General features: G+C 36.1%; 1 protein-coding gene across 1 annotated transcript in view; it reads right to left on the bottom strand.

Moving 5' to 3' along the window:
* Positions 1-22,241, bottom strand: part of LOC145684640 (uncharacterized) — a 51,773-nt gene extending 29,532 nt beyond the window's left edge. The window contains exons 1-3 of the mRNA XM_081757030.1: positions 22,148-22,241; positions 17,142-17,253; positions 14,222-14,307 (exon numbers count right to left, since the gene is read on the bottom strand). Coding sequence (XP_081613156.1) covers positions 14,222-14,307; positions 17,142-17,253; positions 22,148-22,225 — 276 coding nt within the window. The 5' untranslated portion in view covers positions 22,226-22,241. The remainder of the gene's footprint in view (positions 1-14,221; positions 14,308-17,141; positions 17,254-22,147) is intronic.
* Positions 22,242-24,088: the final 1,847 nt, after the last annotated feature.

The raw sequence follows: 24,088 nt of genomic DNA, 5'->3' as shown, positions 1-24,088 counted from the left end.
AACTGGTTGATTTGAGTTGGTTGAAAAACAGAAGTTGGTGTATACATAGTATTGTCGGTAGGTGCACAACTACATCTGGTCGGTAACCATTAAGGGCACAACTACATCTGGCATGCTTGATTCAGGACGGGATCGTGCTTTGCACTTATAACTAAAAGTAGGGTGAGCATCTCCACAGGTAATACACGCTAGTGGATTTTGGAGGTTGGGACAGGTTTTCGTGTTACGAAGTTGTGAGCAGCATCCGCACTTCGCAGGATTACGGTATTTCGCTCTGCTATGCGGGTTATAAATTTGGCATTTCTCGCAACGCAATGGAAGGGGAGCTGGAGTGTGTGATGGCTCTACTATGTGGCGTTTTATATAAATGAAAGCTCCGTTACAAAGTAAATCATCAATGGTCTCTTGGGAGTTAGTCAAAACGCGGACAATGTAAGTTGCGCCATGTACGCTTTTAATGCATAAGCACTTGAGAATGGAATGTCCTTTAGCTTTTAGTTCTTTGCTGACTTCATCGTCGCTTATACTAGGTTCGGCTCCACGCATGACTACTGATAAAGCAGGTTGTCGGCGAGTAGAAGATTGCTGTTTGATATGCTTATCTGTTAGTTTCTGCAGGTTAGCGTTTTTGCCAAAAAATTCAAATGAGTATTTATTTCGAATAGTGGTGGCAAAGTTAGGATCTGGTGATTTAATTACAATCCCGTTGCGAGTTTTAGTGATCTGAGTGACTAGTGCTCGAGTGAAATACTTGGTTAGTTGAAGAAAGATTTCCTTCTCGTTTTGGAAGTTTGGATATTAATAAGTAAGTAACTAAGAATAGAACGTCGGCTTCGAAATGACTTGTAGAGAAGGAAATTGCTGCCGATCGTGAGGAGATTGTACTTCCATCTCGGTAGCTGTAGATTGCACAGATTGTGAAGAGTGGTACTTTTTTGGCGGTGGCGACTTTTGTTGACAAGTTCGCATTGGAGCTGGGGATCGCGAACGAGCTCGAACACCTGCAAGTGATCTCTTGCTGTTTTTGCGTTTATCAGTCTTCTTGATAGTGCCAGTTGAACGAGAAGGTGAGGGTGTTGTTTGTCCGGTGTCGATATCTATGGTCGTCCAGGTCGATGTGATGAACCGACAGAATATGTAACTCAGATGGTGTACTGAATGAGAAGATGATGAATGATGCAATAGCCAAAAATATATGGCCTCTCTCGGATGAAACCCTCTGTCTCGCCGCAACCCCTACGCCCGCAGCAATGATTGTCTGGTTGCGTCCACAACTCAGGATCGATCAAAGCCTAAGCTCGATACCTAGGTACGTCGATCGGAGAGTCGAGAGTCAATATAAAGTATGGTAAAAGAGCTTTTTTATTTTACATTGCTAGCTGAGGCTAGCTACCTTTGAGATGGTTACGTCTTCTTTTAGGGAAGTGATTTGAAGGGATTGTTGGTTTTGTGGTCGGTGGTTGTTCTAAGTGCTTTATTTATTTATTTCATGGCAGTAATGGTCATAAGGAACTTTACGTTCCGTATCATTAGGTGGAGAGATAGACATAAATACATATATTCAAAATAGAACATACATATATAGCTGTTATGAAAGTAGATGAACAATGATTTACAAAACAATAAATAAGGAACACTAAGCAATATATTCAATAAATGCGGTCCGGAGAATAGAAACTAAGTGATAGTAATGTATTATTATAGTAATATAATTAATGATTATAAAGTATGAGATGAGGTGCAGTCACAGGATAACATAGGAAAATGTTAGCGGACGAATGCAGTTATCTTCTTGCCTAAGGGTACTCTAGACTATGATGAGAGACATGATGAACCAATGTTAGTATGAGAATATTACTGTGCATGAAATGATGGAAAAATGAGACGTAAATGAGCATGAGTGACGTAATCGTTCAGAAGCAAGAGTGAGAGATCGTCAGGAGGAAGAGTGTAATGGTATAACGTAAACAAAAGAGGTAATGGAGTGTGAAGATAACGGGTAGGTGTGAGATGTACTGCTAAATGGTGCATTGTGTTGAAAAGAATTGGATGATGGATTTGAAATCGGCGGCGTATGTATGAGAGTCGAAGGGATTCGAGATGGTACTTCAAGGCGGAAAAAGTAATGCGCCGATATAGTTCTCGTGTGGGGCTTAGTAATTTGATGCGATAAGCAATTCGGAAGACATGGCGTTCGAGAATAAGAAGTTTGTGGTAGAATTTGTCTGATGCGGTAATCCAAGCTGTGAAACGATATGTGAGAGTAGGGCGGAGAAAGACTTTGTAGGTGTTCAAAACTGTATGTGATTTGAGACCTCATGTCGTTCCAGCGTAATGTGATTTTTGGAAGGGGGGCTGCAGCTCAATATCAGTCACTGACACATGTAAGGAATATTAATTTTGTATTATTTGTGATCAATCTGACACAAACTGGATTTTCCAAAATAAAATTTGAAATGTTTATAAAGATCCACCAACTTATGCCTTACCCCCTGTGCCTTCCTAAGGTGGTGCATTACAAAAATATTATTCAAGATTTGATAAACGTATAACTTTTTACTGACCCGACGCTAAGTTTTATATTAATGGAGAAAAAAATCTTTCTTCTCGTATGTCTATACTAGGGATATTTATGGTGATTTTTTTTTAAGTTTTGAAAGCGGGCTAGCCCCATATAAGTCACTTGTCATGCAAGGAGCATTGGAATATTAATTCTGTGACATTTGTGAGTAATCTGACACTCACTGGCATTTCCGGAAGAAAATTTGAATTTTTATAAAGATCCATTATCTGATGCTTTGCCTCCTGGGCCCCCCTAAGGCGGTGCGTTACCAAAATAACATTCCAGATTTAAAAAACGCATACTCTTTTGCTACAATGACGCCAAATTTCACATTAATTGACAAAAAATACCTTCTTCTCGTATGTCCCTAAGGATATTAATGGAGATTTTTTTTATTTTTGAAAGGGGTCTGTAGCCCCATTATCACTCACTCTTACATGTAAGGAGCATTGGAGCATTAATTCTATAATATTTGTGATTAATCTGACGCTTACTGGCATTCCGAAAATAAATTTTGGGAGTTTGGTAACACATCACCCACCACCTTTTTACTCCCCTTGCCCCCCAAAAGGGAAGCCTTCCCAAAATAATGTTTGAGACGGTTTTACTAGCTTTGTGAATGAGTGTTTTTTCATTCTGTAACAAATACAACTCTTTTGCCCCAAAATCTTTACGAATAATTATTGGAAAAAACTACTTCCTAAATTTAACATTGATTCTCCCATAAGGAAAATGAACTTTCGTGTTTACACTCCTAAAAGAGGGGCTAAACAGCAATTTTCTGTTATTTCCTGTAGAAATTCGAAAATTTCAGATATTTCTCAATAAGAGTGCCAAATTTTATATTAATAGTGTGAAAACTTCATCTTCTCCCAGTGCTGTAGAAAATTACGTGAATTGTGAACAGTCTCTCTCTCTCCCTCTCTCTCTCTCTCTCTCTCTCTCTCTCTCTCTATATATATATATATATATATATATATATATATATATATATATATATATATATATATATATATATATATATATAGAGAGAGAGAGAGAGAGAGAGAGAGAGAGAGAGAGAGATAGACAGAATCATTGTCAAAAATTAACTTGGTGCTTGAAGGAGTATAAACACTGTTTATAACATTTGCACTTGACAGCAGGCAAATACCTAATGGCAATATCACAGTCTCAGCGGTGTTTCCTGATGATAACCGTGCTAAGGAGTACGGGCAGAGGTAACTCTCTATAAGCTACCGACAAATGAAATATTTATGTTTTATGTCCCACGATTATGCCCTGTAGGTTTAAGGACATGGCGATGGTAAGGCTAACAGTAAGTGAATTGGTGGAATGAAGAAAATAAAAGGAAACGGCAGAAGCCTGAAATATTTGCTGACCACGATGTATAATTGGTGCGAACTGTGATCGAACCAAGGGTCCCGTGAACCAGAGATGAACGCTCTACCACTGAGCCACTGAGACCCCTCAATATAGGCTACTTACGTCAAGGACATTTCACGTGGCAGTTACATGAAACACGTATAGTATACCGACAACATTTTTTCTGTCAAATCACGCTTTCACGTTCCATGTCAATCTGTACGGATGTTTCATGTTTCGTATGCTGCAATGGTACGAGTTTATTCCCTGTCCAAATGCCCTTTTCCTACGTCCATCGTCTACCTTACCTGCATGGTGTGAGGTGCACTCATAACTTGTGTTAGATATTGATAACGAATGATTCGTCACAGTTTAAGCAGAAATTCTACGACATCTGTATAAATATTCTCACCTGCCAGTGAAGACTATTTTTTTCTTTTTCTGTCCGTGTACTATGATGCTATTCTATCATGAATGGAAACGTACGCTCAAAAAATGCTCCACACCGAATTTGATGCGTGTACCGTATATCGTGAAGTTTTTATCTGCTATTTTTCTTGGAGATAAGAGATTTTAACACATTTCTTCTACATTTCCAATGTATGATCTGTCAGGAAAGTAAATGTACACCTATTTTTCGAGTCTGGCATTCCTGCGCTCCATCCGTGGAGAGTATGAGAATTAAATCAATCAAATGTTTACTGAGGGGCAAAAAGAAAAGCTTAATCTGAATAAGACATTGCAGAGGGGCACAAGCTGTGAATACGAATAGTGCATTGTGTAAATAAAGGACGACACGAAAGAGAAAGCCAGAAACAGCTGTTAAACTTACAAAAAAAGAGTAAAAATTGTCGAAGTGGGAACATAAAACACAAATACAACAAATACGCCGACAACTAAACGGTCACCATGCCATGATCTTGGTGTAGTGGTTAAGGTGCTGGCTTACAAATGCAAAGGACGCAAGTTCTAATCCTCGGCAAGGACATTTTTAAAAATTTTTGTTAATAATACATACAACTCATGAGAGATAGTAAAAGAGGTCGTATTTAGTTTTTCGTAGCAATTATTATTGGTAATGTTTAGTACTGATAATACTTTTTGTCTTTGCGTATTGCTTTTATTCTTTTCTTCATTTCCAAAGAGAAGAATATCCGAACAAATGCCACCAAAATTCCTCATATTTTGAATGTAAACGCCATTTGCAATTAGTAAAGAATAAAAATTGAACGTTCCGATGTAGCTGCAAAAAGTAAAAAGAAAAACATGGAAGTGGACCATACTCATGGTTATTAAAAATACAATTTCTACATGCCTTACACCTCCCGACCACGTTTCTACGTTAGCAAGTAAGAGGTTTGTGTTTAGGTTAGGTTGGTCAATACGTTTTACAAAGGGGCCCGGTTTAGCTCTGACGCACCACAGGTGCGAGAAGGGAGAAAAACACTTTTTCTCTCTCCCTCTGTGTGTCTATTTATCTATCTATTTGTATATATATAACGCTATTTGTGAATGCCATAACCACCCTAATTTTCAGCGGATTGAGACGAAACTTGGCACAAACATTAATTGTTGAAATATCTTGATCTTGATGAGTTCGTTAACCAGAATAATCAGATGAAAATGTTCAAAATGGTGGCCCTTCAAACTCTTAAAAAGTTCCAAGGGAACCAAATTTCGCCCATAAATAGGTATTCAGAAAGTTTGAATAAATTTTCCTCTTTTACTGAAATATTTGTGTGCAGAAACTTATTGAAATATTGGACCCGATTAATCGCCTAAAGAAGGTTCACGCCCTTTCGCTACAGTCAGGTTTTTAATTTTTTTTTTTTTTTTTTTTTTTTTTTTTTTTTTTTGCAGGAGGGGGTTATTTTCCTATCGGAACAAGATGATTCTTAGTGATGATATGAAATTACACATTGAAAGTGAAGTAACTTGTGTAACGTGTTATTTGAAAGAATAATATAATAAATGTGCATTCCTCTAACACAGAGAACTCATGTATTTCGAGTTCGGGAGCCTGAATGGCGAGGAGTGTTATTTGATTTGCTTTTTAGTAACACATTGCATTGGAAATAAAGGTAGGCACCATTAGTGGTAAGTAAAATAATAATAATAATAATAATAATAATAATAATAATAATAATAATAATAATAATAATAATAATAATAATAATAATAGGTGTTGTTTGTGGCAAGGTAATATCTTAATCAATTCTTCTTCAAACGTAATGATTGTAACGCCATATCTCCCTTACAAACAAATTATTAGCAATTTATATCGAGAGAACGAGAAACTGTAGAGCGATGGGAGCAACGTTGGACCGTATGCACTCATAGTACTCAGAAAAGTAAGCGATTTCAATGCAAAAGGAACGAAGAGTCATTGTCATGGGTAGTCATGGGGCCACGGCAGAGCCCTCTTTAGGCAAAGTGTCAATAACTTATATCGAGAGGTGATACTGGGATGGGACCAACTTTGGACACCGTAGACCCATAAAGCGCATCGAAAAAAATAGGGGGGGGGGCGCCAGCCAGCCTTACTTATTTCCACATAATAATATAAAATTATGTTGTCGAAATACACACACGAGTTAGCTACTAATATTTCATATTATTATTATTATTATTATTATCGACAGCGTCTTTTCATTACGTGTGCGTGTTTGACATGAAGCCAAAGAGAAGATCCATTATTCGTAGAAAGAATAATAGTCAGTTACTTTAACTGTGAACGACAGCGAAAAATACGAAAAGAGTGGACTACCTGTAGAGTAAAGAAGCAATATTTTCTCTCAAATGGATAAAAAAATCAAGCCGAGATTAATTCGAACTCGCATGGACGGCGCGAAAAGCCAGTGCTTTGTCCACTTTTTTTTTTAAACTGACTCACTGAACGTGTTTCAGTAACTTACTTATTGCTAATTTTACTTGCTTCACTCGTTTAACTTGCTATTTCTAATAACTTATAACGACAGAGACACGAACACAGAAACATCGAGAACAGTTAAAAATCATAGATGCTCTCCCGCCGGGAATCGAACCCGGAACTCCATACACCAAAGGCGCACGTGCTAGCGACTAGACCAGCGGGAAGGGCACCACTCTCTCCCTGTGTCGTTAGGGATTACGACCACTGTCTTGCCAGCTATCACTTCTGTGGGTTGTATACTATGATCACATGTTTCTTTTTGCTGGAAGAGTAAGACCTACATTATATGTAATACATGAGGTATTTAAACCTACATGCTCTTCATATAATGTATTAAAAGGGTCATGCTGGGAATAAGAAAAAGAACATTCCTTGGACAAAACGGAAACTATTGGCATCAGAAATATTTATCTACGAGGCATGCGCAGTAGTATATTTCAGAATAGTTACTGTTTTGTTCAGTAAACGAAGAAAGGGGTATAAAAAAGCAAATATGTCGCGTCAACGAGATCGACCAGATTTGACAGGGGCGGAAGCAGATGTATAGTAATACAACAACTTCGCTCAGTTGATACGAGCCGAGCCGGTTGATATCACTACCCGAGTTGGTCTTCTGCTTGGGCTCAAGAATTCGATCGTGCAGGTCTCAGCCTTAATTTTAAGAACTACAGTATAATTTTAAGTACTACAAGAAAAATACCTTTGACTCGACTCGGATTGAACTCGAGTCGAGTCGAATTTTGGCTCGACTCCTGCTCATCCCTATTCGTATTTGTATTTTGTTTCCACTTCAACAATTTCTACTCTTTTTTTTCTTCGTTTACCTATTGTTTCTGGATTTCTCTGTCGGTGTCGTCCTTTATTAACACCATGCACTATTCTTATTCCCAGCTTGTGACCCGCTTCAATGTCTTATTCAGTTTAGGCTTTTCTCCTTACATTGACTTGACATGTGATTGATTTAACCCTGCAATACGCGCGCGGATTTTTGTTACGTGGATAGTCGCGCGGGCTACCACTGTAGCCCATTTGTTTTTATTTTATTACGTTGCCTAGCTTTTCTAATATTTCTGTCTTTCTTGTAGAGAATAGTATTTATAAACTGCTTCAAGGGTTTTATACACAATTTGAGAAATATCTTTATTTTGAAAGCTATGTATATACAAAGAAGACCAACACCATTCTTTTTTTTTTTTTCAAAAGTGATATACGAATAAGGATGTAAAAGTTATTTGTATTTGTCAATAAATGGACCAATCTGGAGCATTTTTAGCTTTCCTTCATCTTAAACATATATGTTAGAATTCTTTAAAAGTTAAGTATAATCTTTCAAAAATTTTACAAAGCTTACAAATATACGTATTATCCATAAAACATATACCTTTTCAGCATAATGAGTTTCTGGTATCAAAGTTTGATTACGATTTGCATAGTTATACATATGCTATTTACGCTCATATATTTTTCTTTTTATGTTTCCGTATTCATGTCCTTCTAAGCATGTTCTGCACACAAATAGTGAGTTGTCAATGTACACTTTCCTTGAAGAATTGACCACTCACCAAAAGCATCAAAATGTCAATATGGGTACGTACAATCTCGTCTGTAAGTTTTGCATGACGGTTAAGTACAAATCTCAATCTAGCACTGCCAATGTAAATATTGGTAAAATCAACTTTAAGTCTCAAAATGTTTGCATCTAAAAGCACTTGTAGATATTCAAGCTCCGACAACGCAGACCTACCCCTACCTTTAGGTCTTGAAAAACGAAGCACAATATTATGAGCACGAGCGCAAATATTACGGGTAGGAGTCTCTTTTTTCCATTTGAGATTGTCTTTTACTACACAATAATTTACTTCAGAACTATATTTACTACTACTATCAACAGGTATCAGTGATTCCTGATTCCCGGAATTCTCAGTCACATCTTCTGAATTTTCACTATTTCTGTGTCCGAAAATGCACTTTTGCGGTCTCAAAATGTTAACTATCGCCATCTAGAAAACATTCCTCATCAGAATTAGCATTTTGCAAACTCATTGAACATCTGATCAATACACAAACTATAATGAAAAGAAATTGACGTTTTGGAACACCCGTGACATCAATAGTCGCGCGGGCTACAGGTGTAGCCCATGAAACTTTCAAGCAGAATAACAATGAGCTCCTTTCGATTTTACGTTTGACCACACACTAAACACGCAGAATGATAGTTGATAGAAAGGTACACAGACACCCTTTGAGTTATCATCTCGAATTACTTTGCGGCAAGGAAAATAAAAACGATGGGCTACAATTGTAGCCCGGGCGCGTATTGGAGGGTTAATTCTCACTTTCCGCGCACGACCGATGAAAATGTTTTATTATTATTATTATTATTATTATTATTATTATTATTATTATTATTATTATTATTATTATTATTATTATTATTATTATTATTATTATTATTATTATTATTGTTTTACTTACACTAATGTTGCCTACCTTTATTTGCAATGCAATGTGTTACTAAAAAGCAAATCAAATAACACTCCTCGCCATTCAGGCTCCCGAACTCGAAATACATGAGTTCTCTGTGTTAGAGGAATGCACATTTATTATATTATTCTTTCAAATAACACGTTACATAAGTTACTTCACTTTCAATGTGTAATTTCATATCATCAGTAACAATCATCTTGTTCCAATAGGAAGATAACCCCTCCTGCAAAAAAAAAAAAAAAAAAAACTGACCGTAGCGAAAGGGCGTGAACCTTCTTTAGGCGATTAATCGGGTCCAATATTTCAATAAGTTTCTGCACACAAATATTTCAGTAAAAGAGGAAAATTTATTCAAACTTTCTGAATACCTATTTATGGGCGAAATTTGGTTCCCTTGGAACTTTTTAAGAGTTTGAAGGGCCACCATTTTGAACATTTTCATCTGATTATTCTGGTTAACGAACTCATCAAGATCAAGATATTTCAACAATTAATGTTTGTGCCAAGTTTCGTCTCAATCCGCTGAAAATTAGGGTGGTTATGGCATTCACAAATAGCGTTATATATATACAAATAGATAGATAAATAGACACACAGAGGGAGAGAGAAAAAGTGTTTTTCTCCCTTCTCGCACCTGTGGTGCGTCAGAGCTAAACCGGGCCCCTTTGCAAAACGTATTGACCAACCTAACCTAAACACAAACCTCTTACTTGCTAACGTAGAAACGTGGTCGGGAGGTGTAAGGCATGTAGAAATTGTATTTTTAGTAACCATGAGTATGGTCCACTTCCATGTTTTTCCTTTTACTTTTTGCAGCTACTTCGGAACGTTCAATTTTTATTCTTTACTAATTGCAAATGGCGTTTACATTCAAAATATGAGGAATTTTGGTGGCATTTGTTCGGATATTCTTCTCTTTGGAAATAAAGACAAGAACAAAAGCAATACGCAAAGACAAAAAGTATTATCAGTACTAAACATTACCAATAATAATTGCTACGAAAAACTAAATACGACCTCTTTTACCATCTCTCATGAGTTGTATGTATTATTAACAAAAATTTTTAAAAATGTCCTTGCCGAGGATTAGAACTTGCGTCCTTTGCATTTGTAAGCCAGCACCTTAACCACTACACCAAGATCATGGCATGGTGACCGTTTAGTTGTCGGCGTATTTGTTGTATTTGTGTTTTATGTTCCCACTTCGACAATTTTTACTCTTTTTTTGTAAGTTTAACAGCTGTTTCTGGCTTTCTCTTTCGTGTCGTCCTTTATTTACACAATGCACTATTCGTATTCACAGCTTGTGCCCCTCTGCAATGTCTTATTCAGATTAAGCTTTTCTTTTTGCCCCTCAGTAAACATTTGATTGATTTAATTCTCATACTCTCCACGGATGGAGCGCAGGAATGCCAGACTCGAAAAATAGGTGTACATTTACTTTCCTGACAGATCATACAACAATTCATTCAAATTGTAATGATGAAAAGAAATTACTATAATCAAAGTATAGATTAGATACTCAATGCATTTTCTAAAAAAAATGTTTTGTTCAGTATTTTCTCCTTTTTAAGCTTTCCACAAACAGAATACGTCGTCGTCTATCAATAAAGTTTCTTATCATGTATTTTATAATATTCTCGATGTTCTATGAGGTTTTACATACATATTTATTTTGTTAGGAAATAAAACTCGTAAATAAGTCATAAAAATTGGTAGTAAATAGTAATATTGAATATATCCAAACATGATACATATGCCAATCACTGAATTCCATTAAGCTTAACAGGTTGATATGGAAGACTGTAAATCCCGAGATGTATTTTCCGAGAATATCTAATATTTCCAAACCAGTAGGACCGTATTGATCCTGTACGATAAATAAACAACTTAATCCAGTTTTCTAATTCCGTCTCTCTTAACAGTTTGTGTCTTCTGCTGTTTTATTTCATCCAGGGGCGGATCCAGGACCGACTTCTGGAGGGGGGCGGTGGGTTGTCATACTGCTACTTTTAAGGGCTCCAAACTTTGGGATGGGTTTTATTTATATATATAAAATAAGAAAGTTTCCTGTTCTGGGGGGAAACGATCGTCCCGATTTCATCTAGCATTCACACACGTAACAGTGACACAACCTTATGTAAAAATAACAGAAACCTAATCGAAATATTACTTTTAAAAACAATTGAAAAACTAACAGAAAATCTATGTGCAAGAAAAAGGCGTAAAGTATTTAAATATAAGCATATACCACTTAAAGGGATTGGTTGACCAATGCACATAATAATAATAATAATAATAATAATAATAATAATAATAATAATAATAATAATAATAATAATAATATAAGGGCAATATGTACGGAAAGGATTTTTGAGATTAAAAAAGTATAATATTCGTGTCCCTATTAGGAATACATGTGTTATATTATCAAACAACAATACTAATAATAGATAGAATATATAGCTGTGAATGTATTACTTTATTGTTTTACAAATTCAGTAAATAAATAAACTAACTATTCGACCAGAAGAAAAAACTATTATTTTTTGACAATATCTTTTATGTAGTACCGTAAATATTTATCTTGATTTCTCGAAAACTGCATAGGCCCTATGACATTTATCCTTAACCATGTTACTTTGAAATGAATTGAAATCTTTTAATTTTACGAAACGATTATGCCATGTAGGCCAAATGAGACTGTGATGATGAGGTATAAATGAAATACTGAAATCAAGAAAACGGGAGGAAACTGAAAATCTTTGAGGAAACACACGCACGGTGTTTGTCCACCACAAAACCTACTTGTTACGAGTTAAAATCAAAGCAAGGACTCCATGCACCAGATGTGAACGCTGTACCAATGAACTACTAAGACCATAAAAGTTATTTTCTTTAACTCGATATGATCAATTAATTTGATGTTTTTTTCTCTCAACAATGTTGCAGGATAGAGTTATTTGGGTCGAGCGGGAAACAAATGAGTGGATGTTAGAAATAGAGGGGGAGAAAATAACAATTCTGTGACCTAAACGGGCCAATGTCACTTTTTGGCAAAAATGTGATATTCTTCAACTTTAACGTCTGTAAATGGATTTTTCCTTGTCCATAAAGAGCAAATGTTAACACGAAATACTTTGGAATATACACCAATCATATTAACATTTGCCTTCCAAGTAGCATTTTTGGTTAGCAAATGCTTGGGCCACCGACCATAGTTGGTTGGCCAACGGTGATTTTGGTGGTACTGCAAATCGTTATGCCAACAATTATTTGCAACGTTGGGTCAACAGAAGATTGTGTACAGTTGGCCAACCAACCAATGGACGACAATGTGCCAACTGTGGAGGAGTTTGGCCAACGAAATTCCAACAAAATGCCAACGAGAAAATCACAGTTGACCAACGATCGTTATCCTACAATCTACCAACTATGGTGTAGTTGGGCCAATGGAATGCCAACAAAACGCCAACGTGGAAAAAAACAGTTAGCCAACGATCGCTATCCTACGGAACGCCAACATTGTGACAACAAAATAGAACATCGTCTTTCGATGCGTTGCCGAAACAACGATGCACCTACGTTGAACCACTGTTTTGTTTTCGCTTGTTGGCATCGATGGTTGATGGATTGTAGAATTTGCCGTTGGCATTTTGATAGTGGCTTTGCCAACGATGCCTACAAATAGACAACGGTTGGCACACCGTTTGACAACGAAAATGTTCTTTGGGCTTTCTTGCACAAGAAAATATCCTTTTTATAGGCGATAAAATTGACGAACATCTCATTTTTGCCAAAAAGTGACATTGGTCCTATTAGATCCAAGCCACAGAATTTTTAGATGTTATTAAGAAGAGAAAGAGAAACAGGTTCGGACATTGGCTAAGAAGGGGACATGGTAGAGGGTATGATGCCAGGAAAGTGGGCGAAGGAGGCTACAATTAATGAACGGTATCAAAACAGATAAGTCATACGTGAAGACGAAGAGGTTAGCGGAAGAGCGTGGAGTATGGAAGCTTCTCAATTACGGCAAGTGATTTGCCAATAATGTCCCAATACCTATTATGATGAATACTGCAGTTACACAAAACTTGAAAGATAAGAGACTGGAATTTACGATTTAGATTTCTGGGCTTTCAGCATCTGTGACCATTTAGCCCGTCATGTATGAGAGATGACGTCACTCGGCGAGCACACTATCCAGGGAAAGGGAAGGAAGGAAGCGGCCTGGGACCTATAATTTAGGTACCACCCCGGCATTTGCCTGGTGTAAATGAGGAAAACCGAGGAAAATCTCAAGCAGATTGGCTTTCTTGAAAAAGCGTTTTATAGTTTTTTGACCGAATGGAATCGGAAATCGAATCCAGAACCACTCGCACTGAAGGCGAGAGCGTTAGCGACTAAGCTACGCGGGTCCACAAGAGACTGGAATTATTAATGTCATATTGAAGAGATATTTTTCTGCACTAGTTTCATTTTGATAGATGGCGTGGTTGTAGCAGGAGTGGATCCAGGATCGACTTCTGGGGGGGAGGGTTTGTCATACTGCTACTTTTAAGGGCTCCCAACTTTGCGATGGATTTTATTTATATATATAAAATAAGAAAGTTTCCTCTCCGGGGGGAGGCGATTGCCCCGATCGCCACCCCTGGATCCGCCCCTGGGTTGTAGTACAGCATCAATTTTCAGATTAATAAAAAAAGTACTTTTTTATTATCTTGAAAACTGCGCATGAGGATTAACAGTCACGCATATAAATATGTTTAGCATAATGACATCTATCAATTGGAATGTCTCATGTTTAGACATTTTCTTTTATTTCGTTGTGTGCTAATAATATCGGTATACCCAAAGTAGATTTCTTTACTTACCCGACATGCACCGACGATCAATCGCGCACCAAAGATGAAAGCAGCAATGCCAACGAAAATGCCAAGGACATAAATTACCTTTAATTCTATATAATAACATAAAAAAATCATATTAGTTAAAATCAAACAGATAGAAAATTTATTACAATGTTTAACTTATTTTTAGTCATCACATATAGCCTTTAACTGTAAGTAACCTTCTAAGAGAGACAGAAAAAAAATGATTCTCTCGCCATCATAACTCTCCCTTTGGATCTGTTAAATATCAAAATATTGCTCCTAATTTCATCACCATCAATCCCCTTATCACGGAAGTTCACAGTATTTAAATAAGTATAAAAAATTATTAGGATCACCTAAGTCGAACATTTAGTACGTCCGTTACTCCAAATAACTTTCTGGAAGAAATCGATATTTTTTAAATTCATTTTTGTGCAATAGGCAACTAGAGTCATCATTTCAAATAGGAAATTAGAGCCATCATCTCAGATAAAAAAAATTGAGTCATCATCTCAAATAGGGACCCAGAGTCATCTCAAATAGACTAATAGAGCCATCGTTTCAAATACGCAACTATAAACATCATCTCAAATACGTAACTAGAATCATCAATATCAAATAGGCAAGTAGAGCCATCACCTCAAATATGCAACAGGAGCCATCAGCTCAAACAAGCACTTAGAAACATCTCAAATACGCAACTAGAGCCATTATCTCAAATAAGCTACAAGAACCATCATCTCAAATAAGCAGCCAGAGCCATCGTTTCAAAGAGACAACTAAAGCTATCATTCCAAATAGGCAACTAAATCTATGATATCATAATAGAGACTTAGATCGATCATTTCAAACATGTAACTAGAGCCATCATCTTTAATGTACACTGTGTCCGGTTGAAAATATTCAAATAGGAAATGAAATTACGGAAGCAATCAATAGTGACAGGATCGTACGGTTTAGTTTTTTTTTTTTTTTTTCTGAAAGAGAAAATAGTCGAGTTTATCACCAATAGACGGAAGATCCCGACGTTACAAGAGCACATGTCATTTCCGTTTATTTACAAGTGAGGGAAATGGTGTCGTTTACTGTGCGTCAGAAAGATGAGTGCTGTTTTCAGTTTGGAATATTCAAGTGTTCCTTCTAACAGTGCAGAGAAAATTTAGGCTGTGATATGGACAGGAACCAGGCCCGTATCCAGGGGGACTAGGGGGCGCCCCATAAATTATGACTGCGCCCCCTAAATTTTCACGGTAGACTGGCAAATGAACTATAATATTGTGATGAACTATAATATAGTTTCATCGGGTTCTCCCTAACTTCAGCCGGACCCCCTCTACATTTTTGGGTTGGCTACAGGCCTGACAGGAACCACCAAACCATGTTCGTTGGCATAAACTGGAACTGGTTCTGTGTGAAGGAAAAATGTGGAGCCGCTTCAGGGATATGTTGAGCAAAGCTTGTACAAATCAGTGAGCCATGTGAGTAGATAACTTCAACTTCCGTGTGATGATGTATCACATGGACACATTCCAACTAGAGGGAGTCTCATCGTTTTACGCCTGTAATGTCAGAGATTTAGTGGATAACAATTTCCAAAGAAATTGGATTGGAAGGGAATTTCCTGTTTAATGGTCCCCGAGATCGCTCGACTTCAACCGTAATTTCTTTTTCTGTTGTTCAAGACTATTGTGTACCGAACACCACTGCAAAGGTTTGATGATTCACGGCAAAGAATTATCGCTGCCTGTGGCTCTGTGACACCTCAAATGTTTCACTACACCTAGATGGAGATTGCGCAATGCCTCAACGTTTCTCGAACAAGCAAAGAAGTGCTCAAGCACTCCAGAAGTGCTCCATAAGATCTATTGAGTTGAGGACAATAATGTCGTACTCATGATTAAACTTCAAGGTTTTCTTCTCCCCGAAAAACGTAACCGGACAATCATGACACTATTGGTTGCTGAGATAATTTGATTTCTTATTGGAGCATTTCTAACTGGATATACTGTATTATTTTAGCATTTAAGTCATCCAGTATTTATGCATGTGATAGACTTAGGAATGGAAAAATAAAAATAGAAAAGCTATAGTCATTATAAGTAGTGACTAAAACCTTGTATCCATAGTTAATTATTATCCCAAATGGCTAGTATTAAACATGTATGGAATTTTTCCGATCGTATTCAATTTGCTGTGTTGTCTTTTTTTCTTATTATTTTTAAATTTAGTTCAGTGAAACAACATTAGTCATACTGACTTGTTTATCCTATTCTTACACAAAACGAAGATGTGATTTGTGTATGGTATGTGATAGATATATGATAAGGTGATGTGATCAGTTTATGGTATGTGATTTTTACATTGTTAGAAGATGTGATTACTATACGGATGTGATTTAAACATTATTAGGAGATGTGATTAGTATACGGATGTGATTGAAACACTATTAGGAGATGCGATTCATTTACGGTATGTAATGTATGGTTAGTGACATACGTGACTGAAATGTAGGGGCAAGTGGTTTAATGGTAGAGTTCTCGCCTATGGTGTTACTGGTTTCTCCTTCTATCCCACTTCATATGAGCTTATGGTGGACATCACAAAAGTGGATTTTCTCAGGGTTGTTCCGTGTCCTTCCACATTTTCATTCTACAAATTCTTTCATATCCATCCTATAGGAGATACAACACGACGTGGGATATAAAACTAAAAGATTAGTTTTTCATTTTTATTGTGAATGGGATGTAAAATGTGATTGATGTTTTATTGTGTAACAGTTTTAGTTTGAAGATCTGCCAACGTTTAAATTGGTGTTCTTACCAGCAGAGTCCTCTGGTGAGATAACATAAGAGCATAGCTTAAGAATACTATTATTAGGTATAAAACGATTATCATACCTTTGAATAAAAACATTACTTACTATATTCGTTTCCGTCGAGTGCTTCTCGAAAGAGTCCTTTACTGTAGTAAGTGTTTTGGTTCAACCTGAACTTCTCCATGGCTGAGAACATTATGATAAAAACTGAATAGATCTGCCAAAGAAGTTCATATTAATAACATTTGTTAGTATATATATATATATATATATATATATATATATATATATATATATATATATATATATATATATATATATATATATATATATATATATGTATTTCTCAGTGTTTTTTTCTCTGGAGTTATACGTACAATTGGATATCATGTGAATCATGTTACTTCTGAAACTGACCTTATAGCAATTATTTTTTTTTTAATGAATTTCTTTCTTAGAACATTATGACGAGTTTCAAAATAAGGCAAATAAGGGAATTGCTATCATGAATTAGTCCTACTTGCGACAGGAACTGTTATCTGTCCTATGAGCGACCGATTCATTTACATTGAGATGATGGAAGATGATATGATTCCATCTCGTAAAGTATGTTTGCCCCTGGCGTTATTAGCGCCCGAATAACCTTGGTATGAAATATGTACATGCCAGTGATACTGTTCGTCAAATATATTTTTCCTCTACTGTGAGTGCAAATAAAACTTTTTTAATTTTGATTTGACATAAAACGTATCAAATAACTTAATGAGACAACAGGGATATTTCCATGAAAAGTATATTCCTATGTAACTATTGAAAATCTAGTTGTAATATCTCCTTTCATCAAAAGCTCTGTTTTCTGTACTTAAATTGATTCAAATCTAATTACTCACTAAGCACAGTAATATATTTTATTTTGAAAAACCTAAACGTGTAAGAGTTTCGCCGTGAATAAAATAAAAAAATATATATATACCAATGACAAAAGACAGCTTTTGAGATCCCTTACATCTGATTGGCTATTCTAAACCAATCCCACCTATTACAATGCAGTTCACTCTAAACAATCCAAAAGGTAAACACACTCTTTAAACTACCTTCTTCCCTATTGTAAGCTACTAAAACGTAAACTAATTGCTTAATTTGCCTTCCTCTCTTGTTTTGACTTATACATAAATGCTTGTCGTGTAGCAATCTGAAATAGTACCTTATAACTAAACGAACTGTTAAGTCCTGCGAGAGATTTCTAACTTGTGTAATAATTTCTTCGAATACAGCGTGTTTTTAGATTTCTTTGATATCCTCAAATAGTGAGACCCGACAGGAAGGCAGGGGTTGTCCCCCTGGCTCACAAAAATGTATATGTAATATAGCAAACCACATATATTAAGTATAAGATATACCAGACGTGATACAGCAATTATGGAGATGTCCTTCCAAAATTTTCTTCGTGCGCCCCTACCTCTTTCTGATTTCTTTCTTATGCCATAAAAATATTCAATCTAAACTTATGCTCCATATAATTTTAACATGAAATTTTTAATTATATTAGAATCATACACAAAGGCGGAGTTACTCTAAGGATTTAGTTAGTTTTCCCCTTGATATAGTCAATGTATTCATAGAAATTAATTCAAGAATATAATATTAGGAAAAACGTATGAAAGATTGTTAATGTAATGAGAGCATCCTCGCGTATTAAATTCAGGTAGAGCGAAATTTTTCATAGTACATCTCGTTAGGTTCTAAATCACATTAGCATGAAACAAGTTAAAGAAGACAGGACCTTATCTTCTTCCATTATCTTAGTATGAACGAATCGGTGACTCATAGGGCAGTTAATAAATAGAATCGGTCGCTCATAGGACAGTTAACAGTTCCTGTCGCTAATAGGACTGTTGCAAGTGGGAAGGCACCTGCTATCATGATCCAGTGATACTTGTAATTCATTTATCTTAAATATGGTCTCCCAAACTGTTTTGATTGTCGAGTTCACAACATGAAACACATACAGCTTAGCTTAGATTAGAAATGAGAATTGTTTGAGCAGTCGCTGTCGTTGACTGGTACACTCTGTATCAAAATTAATAGACCATTTGGATAGCATTTAATTTATCCTTAAATTCTAAAAGCTATCGTCTTATATTATATACTTTTCGAATGGGACATAAAGGCAAGCAAAAATGACACAGGTAACATGCACACTGATTGGTTAGGAAACCTAAATCTCCGAATCATTAATTTCCAACAACTTTAGTATATTTCATTTTTTCGTATCTTTACACAATGGAGTTGACTTTTCCTGGGACTTTTGATACACCCTGTATATGTATATAGGGTGAACCACTTATCATGAAGTGACCTTGTAGCTTTTAAACTAATGGATAAAATTCGATGAAATTTTGTGAAATTTCATCACACAATCACTCGTGATATGTTTATTATCAATGACATGATTTACAATCTCACTCGATTAATAGTGTTGCCAACTCCACACAAAGTTAAATCTTTTAAATGACAATTGCGTCAGGTTATTACATATTTCAAATAGATTTGTAAACAAAAGAAAATATAAATAAATACATAAAACATCACATTTATTATTCAATATTAGGAACTAAGGAGACAACAGTATCACAAATAGCTGTAAACATACGAATTTTGTTGAATTCTGCAACAGTAATGAAGCAAATTAGAGGGATGTGTCAGTGCTCATTGCAAGCATCATGGTCGTGTCGAGTACCATGAGCGTGATATGACGAATGGCTAAGAACTAGGAAGAAACTTACAAAGCATTGAAAATTCTACTTTCTTCAAAAGGTTTTATTTCGAGAAAATGCTTAGATAAGTATTACATCAAACTATACAGTTGATCTCCAATGAACGTAAAGATAGCGCTCTTTTTCTTCTGTTCACGAGTATATATACGGTGCACCTGAAAAGTTCGGTGAATGGTCCCATATATTATAAACCAGGTTGGTTATGGTGAGGCGCCTACCCATACACGTTGAGAGTCATGTCAACAAGCCGTCGTATAGTGCAAATCACCGAAGTGAAGCAGCGGTGCACCTGACACCAACAACCTAACGGAGTCAGTGTGGGGATTCTTGTCATTGTAAAATGGAGCAACCCTAAGTTTTGCTTCAAATTAGGGAAAGCGGCGACGAAGTTTCATGTAAATGTATAGTGTTAAAGCAGTAAGTAAAAACTGTGAATTTTAAAGGTTTTAGAGACGGAAAGGAAGGTGTCGAGGATGAGCCGCGTTTGGGTCGACCCTCAATAAGCACAATCTACGACAACATCAAACGAGTGCTACGGATGTTTGGGGATGAATGGCGGATACCTTTAAGAATGATAGCAGAAGAGTTGAAGATAAGCAAACGTAAGCACTGTTGTTCAAAAACATTTGGAAAAGCGGAAGATTTGTACCTGTTTTGTACTACGCACGCTGACAGACAAGCAGAAGCAAACTCGGATGGAAACGTCTGGAGATTTCTTCGATATGTCTAACCGGAATCCTCAGTTTTTGGAAACCATCATTACAGGTGATGAGACATGGTGCTACCAATATGATTCGGAGATCAACTGATAGCCAATGGCATGGTGTTCGTCATCTTGTCCGTCTCCCAAACAAGTCGGCTGACAACATCCAAGATTAAGACGATTGATCGTCTTTTTCGACAGCAAGGATTTGATCCATTATGAATTTCTACATGAAGATCAAACTGTCAACGCGGAAGTATACGAGGGAGTTTTGAAACAGCTGCTACAACGCATCCAGCGAGTTTGGCCAAAAACTGTACCAGAATGGACACTGGAATTTTCTCCATGACAGCACTCGTCCGCACACTACGATTCATATCACAACACAAGGTGACTGTTCTTCAATATCCTCCTTATTCTTCAGATTTGGTTCCAGCAGACTTCTTTTTGTTTTCCAGCCCTAAAATAGCCCTGAAAGCCTTATGTTTTGCAGACTTTCTAAATATCCAACAACACGTGACCATGGTACTTCGAGCGATTTCACAAGAATCTTTTGCTAACAATTTCTAACAGCTTTAAACCCGATGTCAGAAATATGCTGTAGCAAATTGTGATTACTTTGAAGGCCAGTAAAGGTACTTTGTGTTTCATTTATTTTTTGAGCTATTTACCGAAGTTTTAGAAAATCTTGATAATAAGTACACTTACAGTGCATTTCTTTAGCACTTAACAGGATTAGCGTTAAAACACAAATTATCATTTATTAAGTTTATTCCATGTATTTCCCTTTAGTATCGTTCTAAATACTAATTTGTGATATTCTTTGGGTGGGGGACTGGGAAATACAAATGTGAGTACATCCAAACTCCAGCTTCGATGGGTAATAACCCGGAAACCAAAGGTCTTTTTTATAATAGTAATATTTCACAAGCCTACTAAACAATTTACGGACCTAAGTCTCTGTGCCAACTTTGTCAAGGTCGGTTAAGTTCTGTGGATTGCATATATATATATATATATATATATATATATGCTGTCTGTATGATTGATTTTTTTAAATAAATAAATAATAATGAGTGCGACAGAAAGAACTACTGTGTTAAGGAAGGTAATAAATTCTAATTCAAAGAAGATACGGCAATAGAATTTTTATTTCTGGAAAGTACAAAATACATATAATGCAGTTTTATATCAACGTGTTTTCAACAAAACATCGATCAAGTGGCGACCTCCATTATTGACACAGAGTGCGAAAAACATGCGAAATGCACGCTATGACATCATACTTTTATTTTTGAAAAGTTTATCAAAAAGAGCGAAACGCTCATAAAACCGTAGCGTGCATTTCGCATCCGCCTCGCGCTTTCTATCAATAATAGAGATCACCACTTGAGTGATATTTTGTTTAGAACACCCTGATATAAAATGTCATTATACCTTACGTACTTTCAAAAAATAAAAATTCAAAATTCCTCCTTCTCCTTTTAGAAATGTATACAGCAGCCATTATCTCTCTTTAGTGAAACTTGTTTGAAGGTTGATTTGATTGGGATAAAGAAAGCTCGTGTGTGACTCTAGTTACCAGTATGTATTTTCATGGCAACAATATTACAGGACAAATTGATACCTACCATCGTCATGATTCCAATTGTGATTGTCCCTGCTTTTAAAGAATAAATACAGCAAAAATTCTTCAACGTGAATATCATCTTCGGATGTATCTTCGAATCTGGAAAGCAATACGAATTTAAACTTGTTATTTTAAAATTTCAATTGAATCAGGAAAATTCAAAAGAACACAATAATTTAATTGTGTTAAACACACAAGTAACGTCTTTAAGAGTTATCAATTGCTCGGAGATAATCGATAGATCAAGGCATATTTGTTTACTTTGGTTTCCAAAGAAATATGCAACAAGATCACAAGGCATGAATCAAGCATAATGTACTTCTGCCGTCATTTATTTCCAGTAAGCTCTAAAAAAGTGTGCTACATGTGGAGTTTACGATGTATGAATCACATATGACATCATTCTGCCATCATTTGGTTTGGATGGGTTTCAAAATATGTGGTATGTATATGAAGCTTATGATGGATAAATCAAGCATAAGGTTCTTGCTGCATATTTGTTTCTGCTGGGTTCCAAGTAAATGTGCTACAAAGAAACTTACAATACAGAGATATGCAGACGTACTTGTTCCTACATTCCCCGTTGAAATTTTGAGCTGAATAGGCTGCATAAGCAACAGCCAATCAGATTCATATAAGGTCGAGATAGAATAGCGCTGTCGTCGCTGTTTCTCTTGACGTCACAAGCATAGGATGGAGGAAGTCGGCTGCTTATCAGGTTAAAGAACTTCAGATGAAAAAAGGGGAAAAAAACACTAAAGAGAGGAATAAGTATATTTGTTAAGTCAATAAAGCAACATTCTATATAAAAAAAAAAACGTATATAACCCGTTTTCTTATTTAATTCAAAATCACAGTAAAAAACTTCTCGGTTCGTGGCTTATAATTTCCTAAAGCTTTCCTTAGATTTATGAAACTTTTTGTATGGCTATCAACCTGGCACAACGTTCTTCTTCCTCTGTGTCGGAATCCTCCCACTAGTCTCGCCTTTGTGTCAGAGTTGATTGTTTGTATGTTTACCTATAATCATTGTAGTGAAACCAGAATTGTAAATTTTGTTCCAATTTTCGAAAGTCAAATCTTTTAAGTAATGAATGAGGAAGCGTATCACCATACAAAATAAGCGTAAAATTATTTATATCGACCTCTGTTTTCTTTACCTAGCAGCCATATTGTTTGGAAACGGATATATTATTTTTGGAATACAACAGTTTTTATTGCTACCGGAAGTAGTGAAATGCTTCGCTCATCCATTTTAACAGAAAATAGTCCATGTATTGAATTATGTTTTTTTTTTTTTTTTAACTTACTGGTAACAATGAAACAAAGAACATTTTCCACATAGAATACGTAAACTACACAGAGAAAAATCCGTTCTCCGGACAGCGGTATATTGTACAAATGTACGGTATCCTCTTGCTTACTACAGAAATCAGTACGGAGCATGCGTTATCCGTATGCTACATAGCCACTGTCCTTAGATGTTACATCATGCAGGATGCCTGACATCTAACAGTTTTCCGTATATCACATACATATACTTATGTTACCTTCGTCGGCTATATGTTATATACGTCCATTTGTATGTGATATCCTGACCGCCTACATTGTTTCATACAGAAAGTATGTATACATTAGAGATGGCCAAAATTTTCCGGAATCCGGATTCCGGAAATTTTGTTTTCCGGAATCGGAAAATTTACTTTCCGGAATACGGAAAAATTCCGGATTTCGGAAAAATTCCGGAATTCGGAAAAATTCCGGAATTCAGAAAAATTCCGGAATTCGGAAAAATTCCGGAATTCGGAAAAAATCCGGAATTCAGAAAAATTCCGGATTTCGGAAAAATTCCGGAATTCGGAAAAATTCCGGATTTCGGAAAAATTCCGACATTCGGAAAAAATCCGGAATTTAGAAAAATTCCGGAATTCGGAAAAATTCC

This window comes from Thermobia domestica, chromosome 5, assembly GCF_964235325.1.
Source record: "Thermobia domestica chromosome 5, izTheDome1.hap1.1, whole genome shotgun sequence".
Classification (NCBI taxonomy): Eukaryota; Metazoa; Arthropoda; class Insecta; order Zygentoma; family Lepismatidae; genus Thermobia; species Thermobia domestica.
The sequence above is the reverse complement of the archived record's forward strand: the minus strand, read 5'-3'. Positions and strand labels throughout refer to the sequence as shown.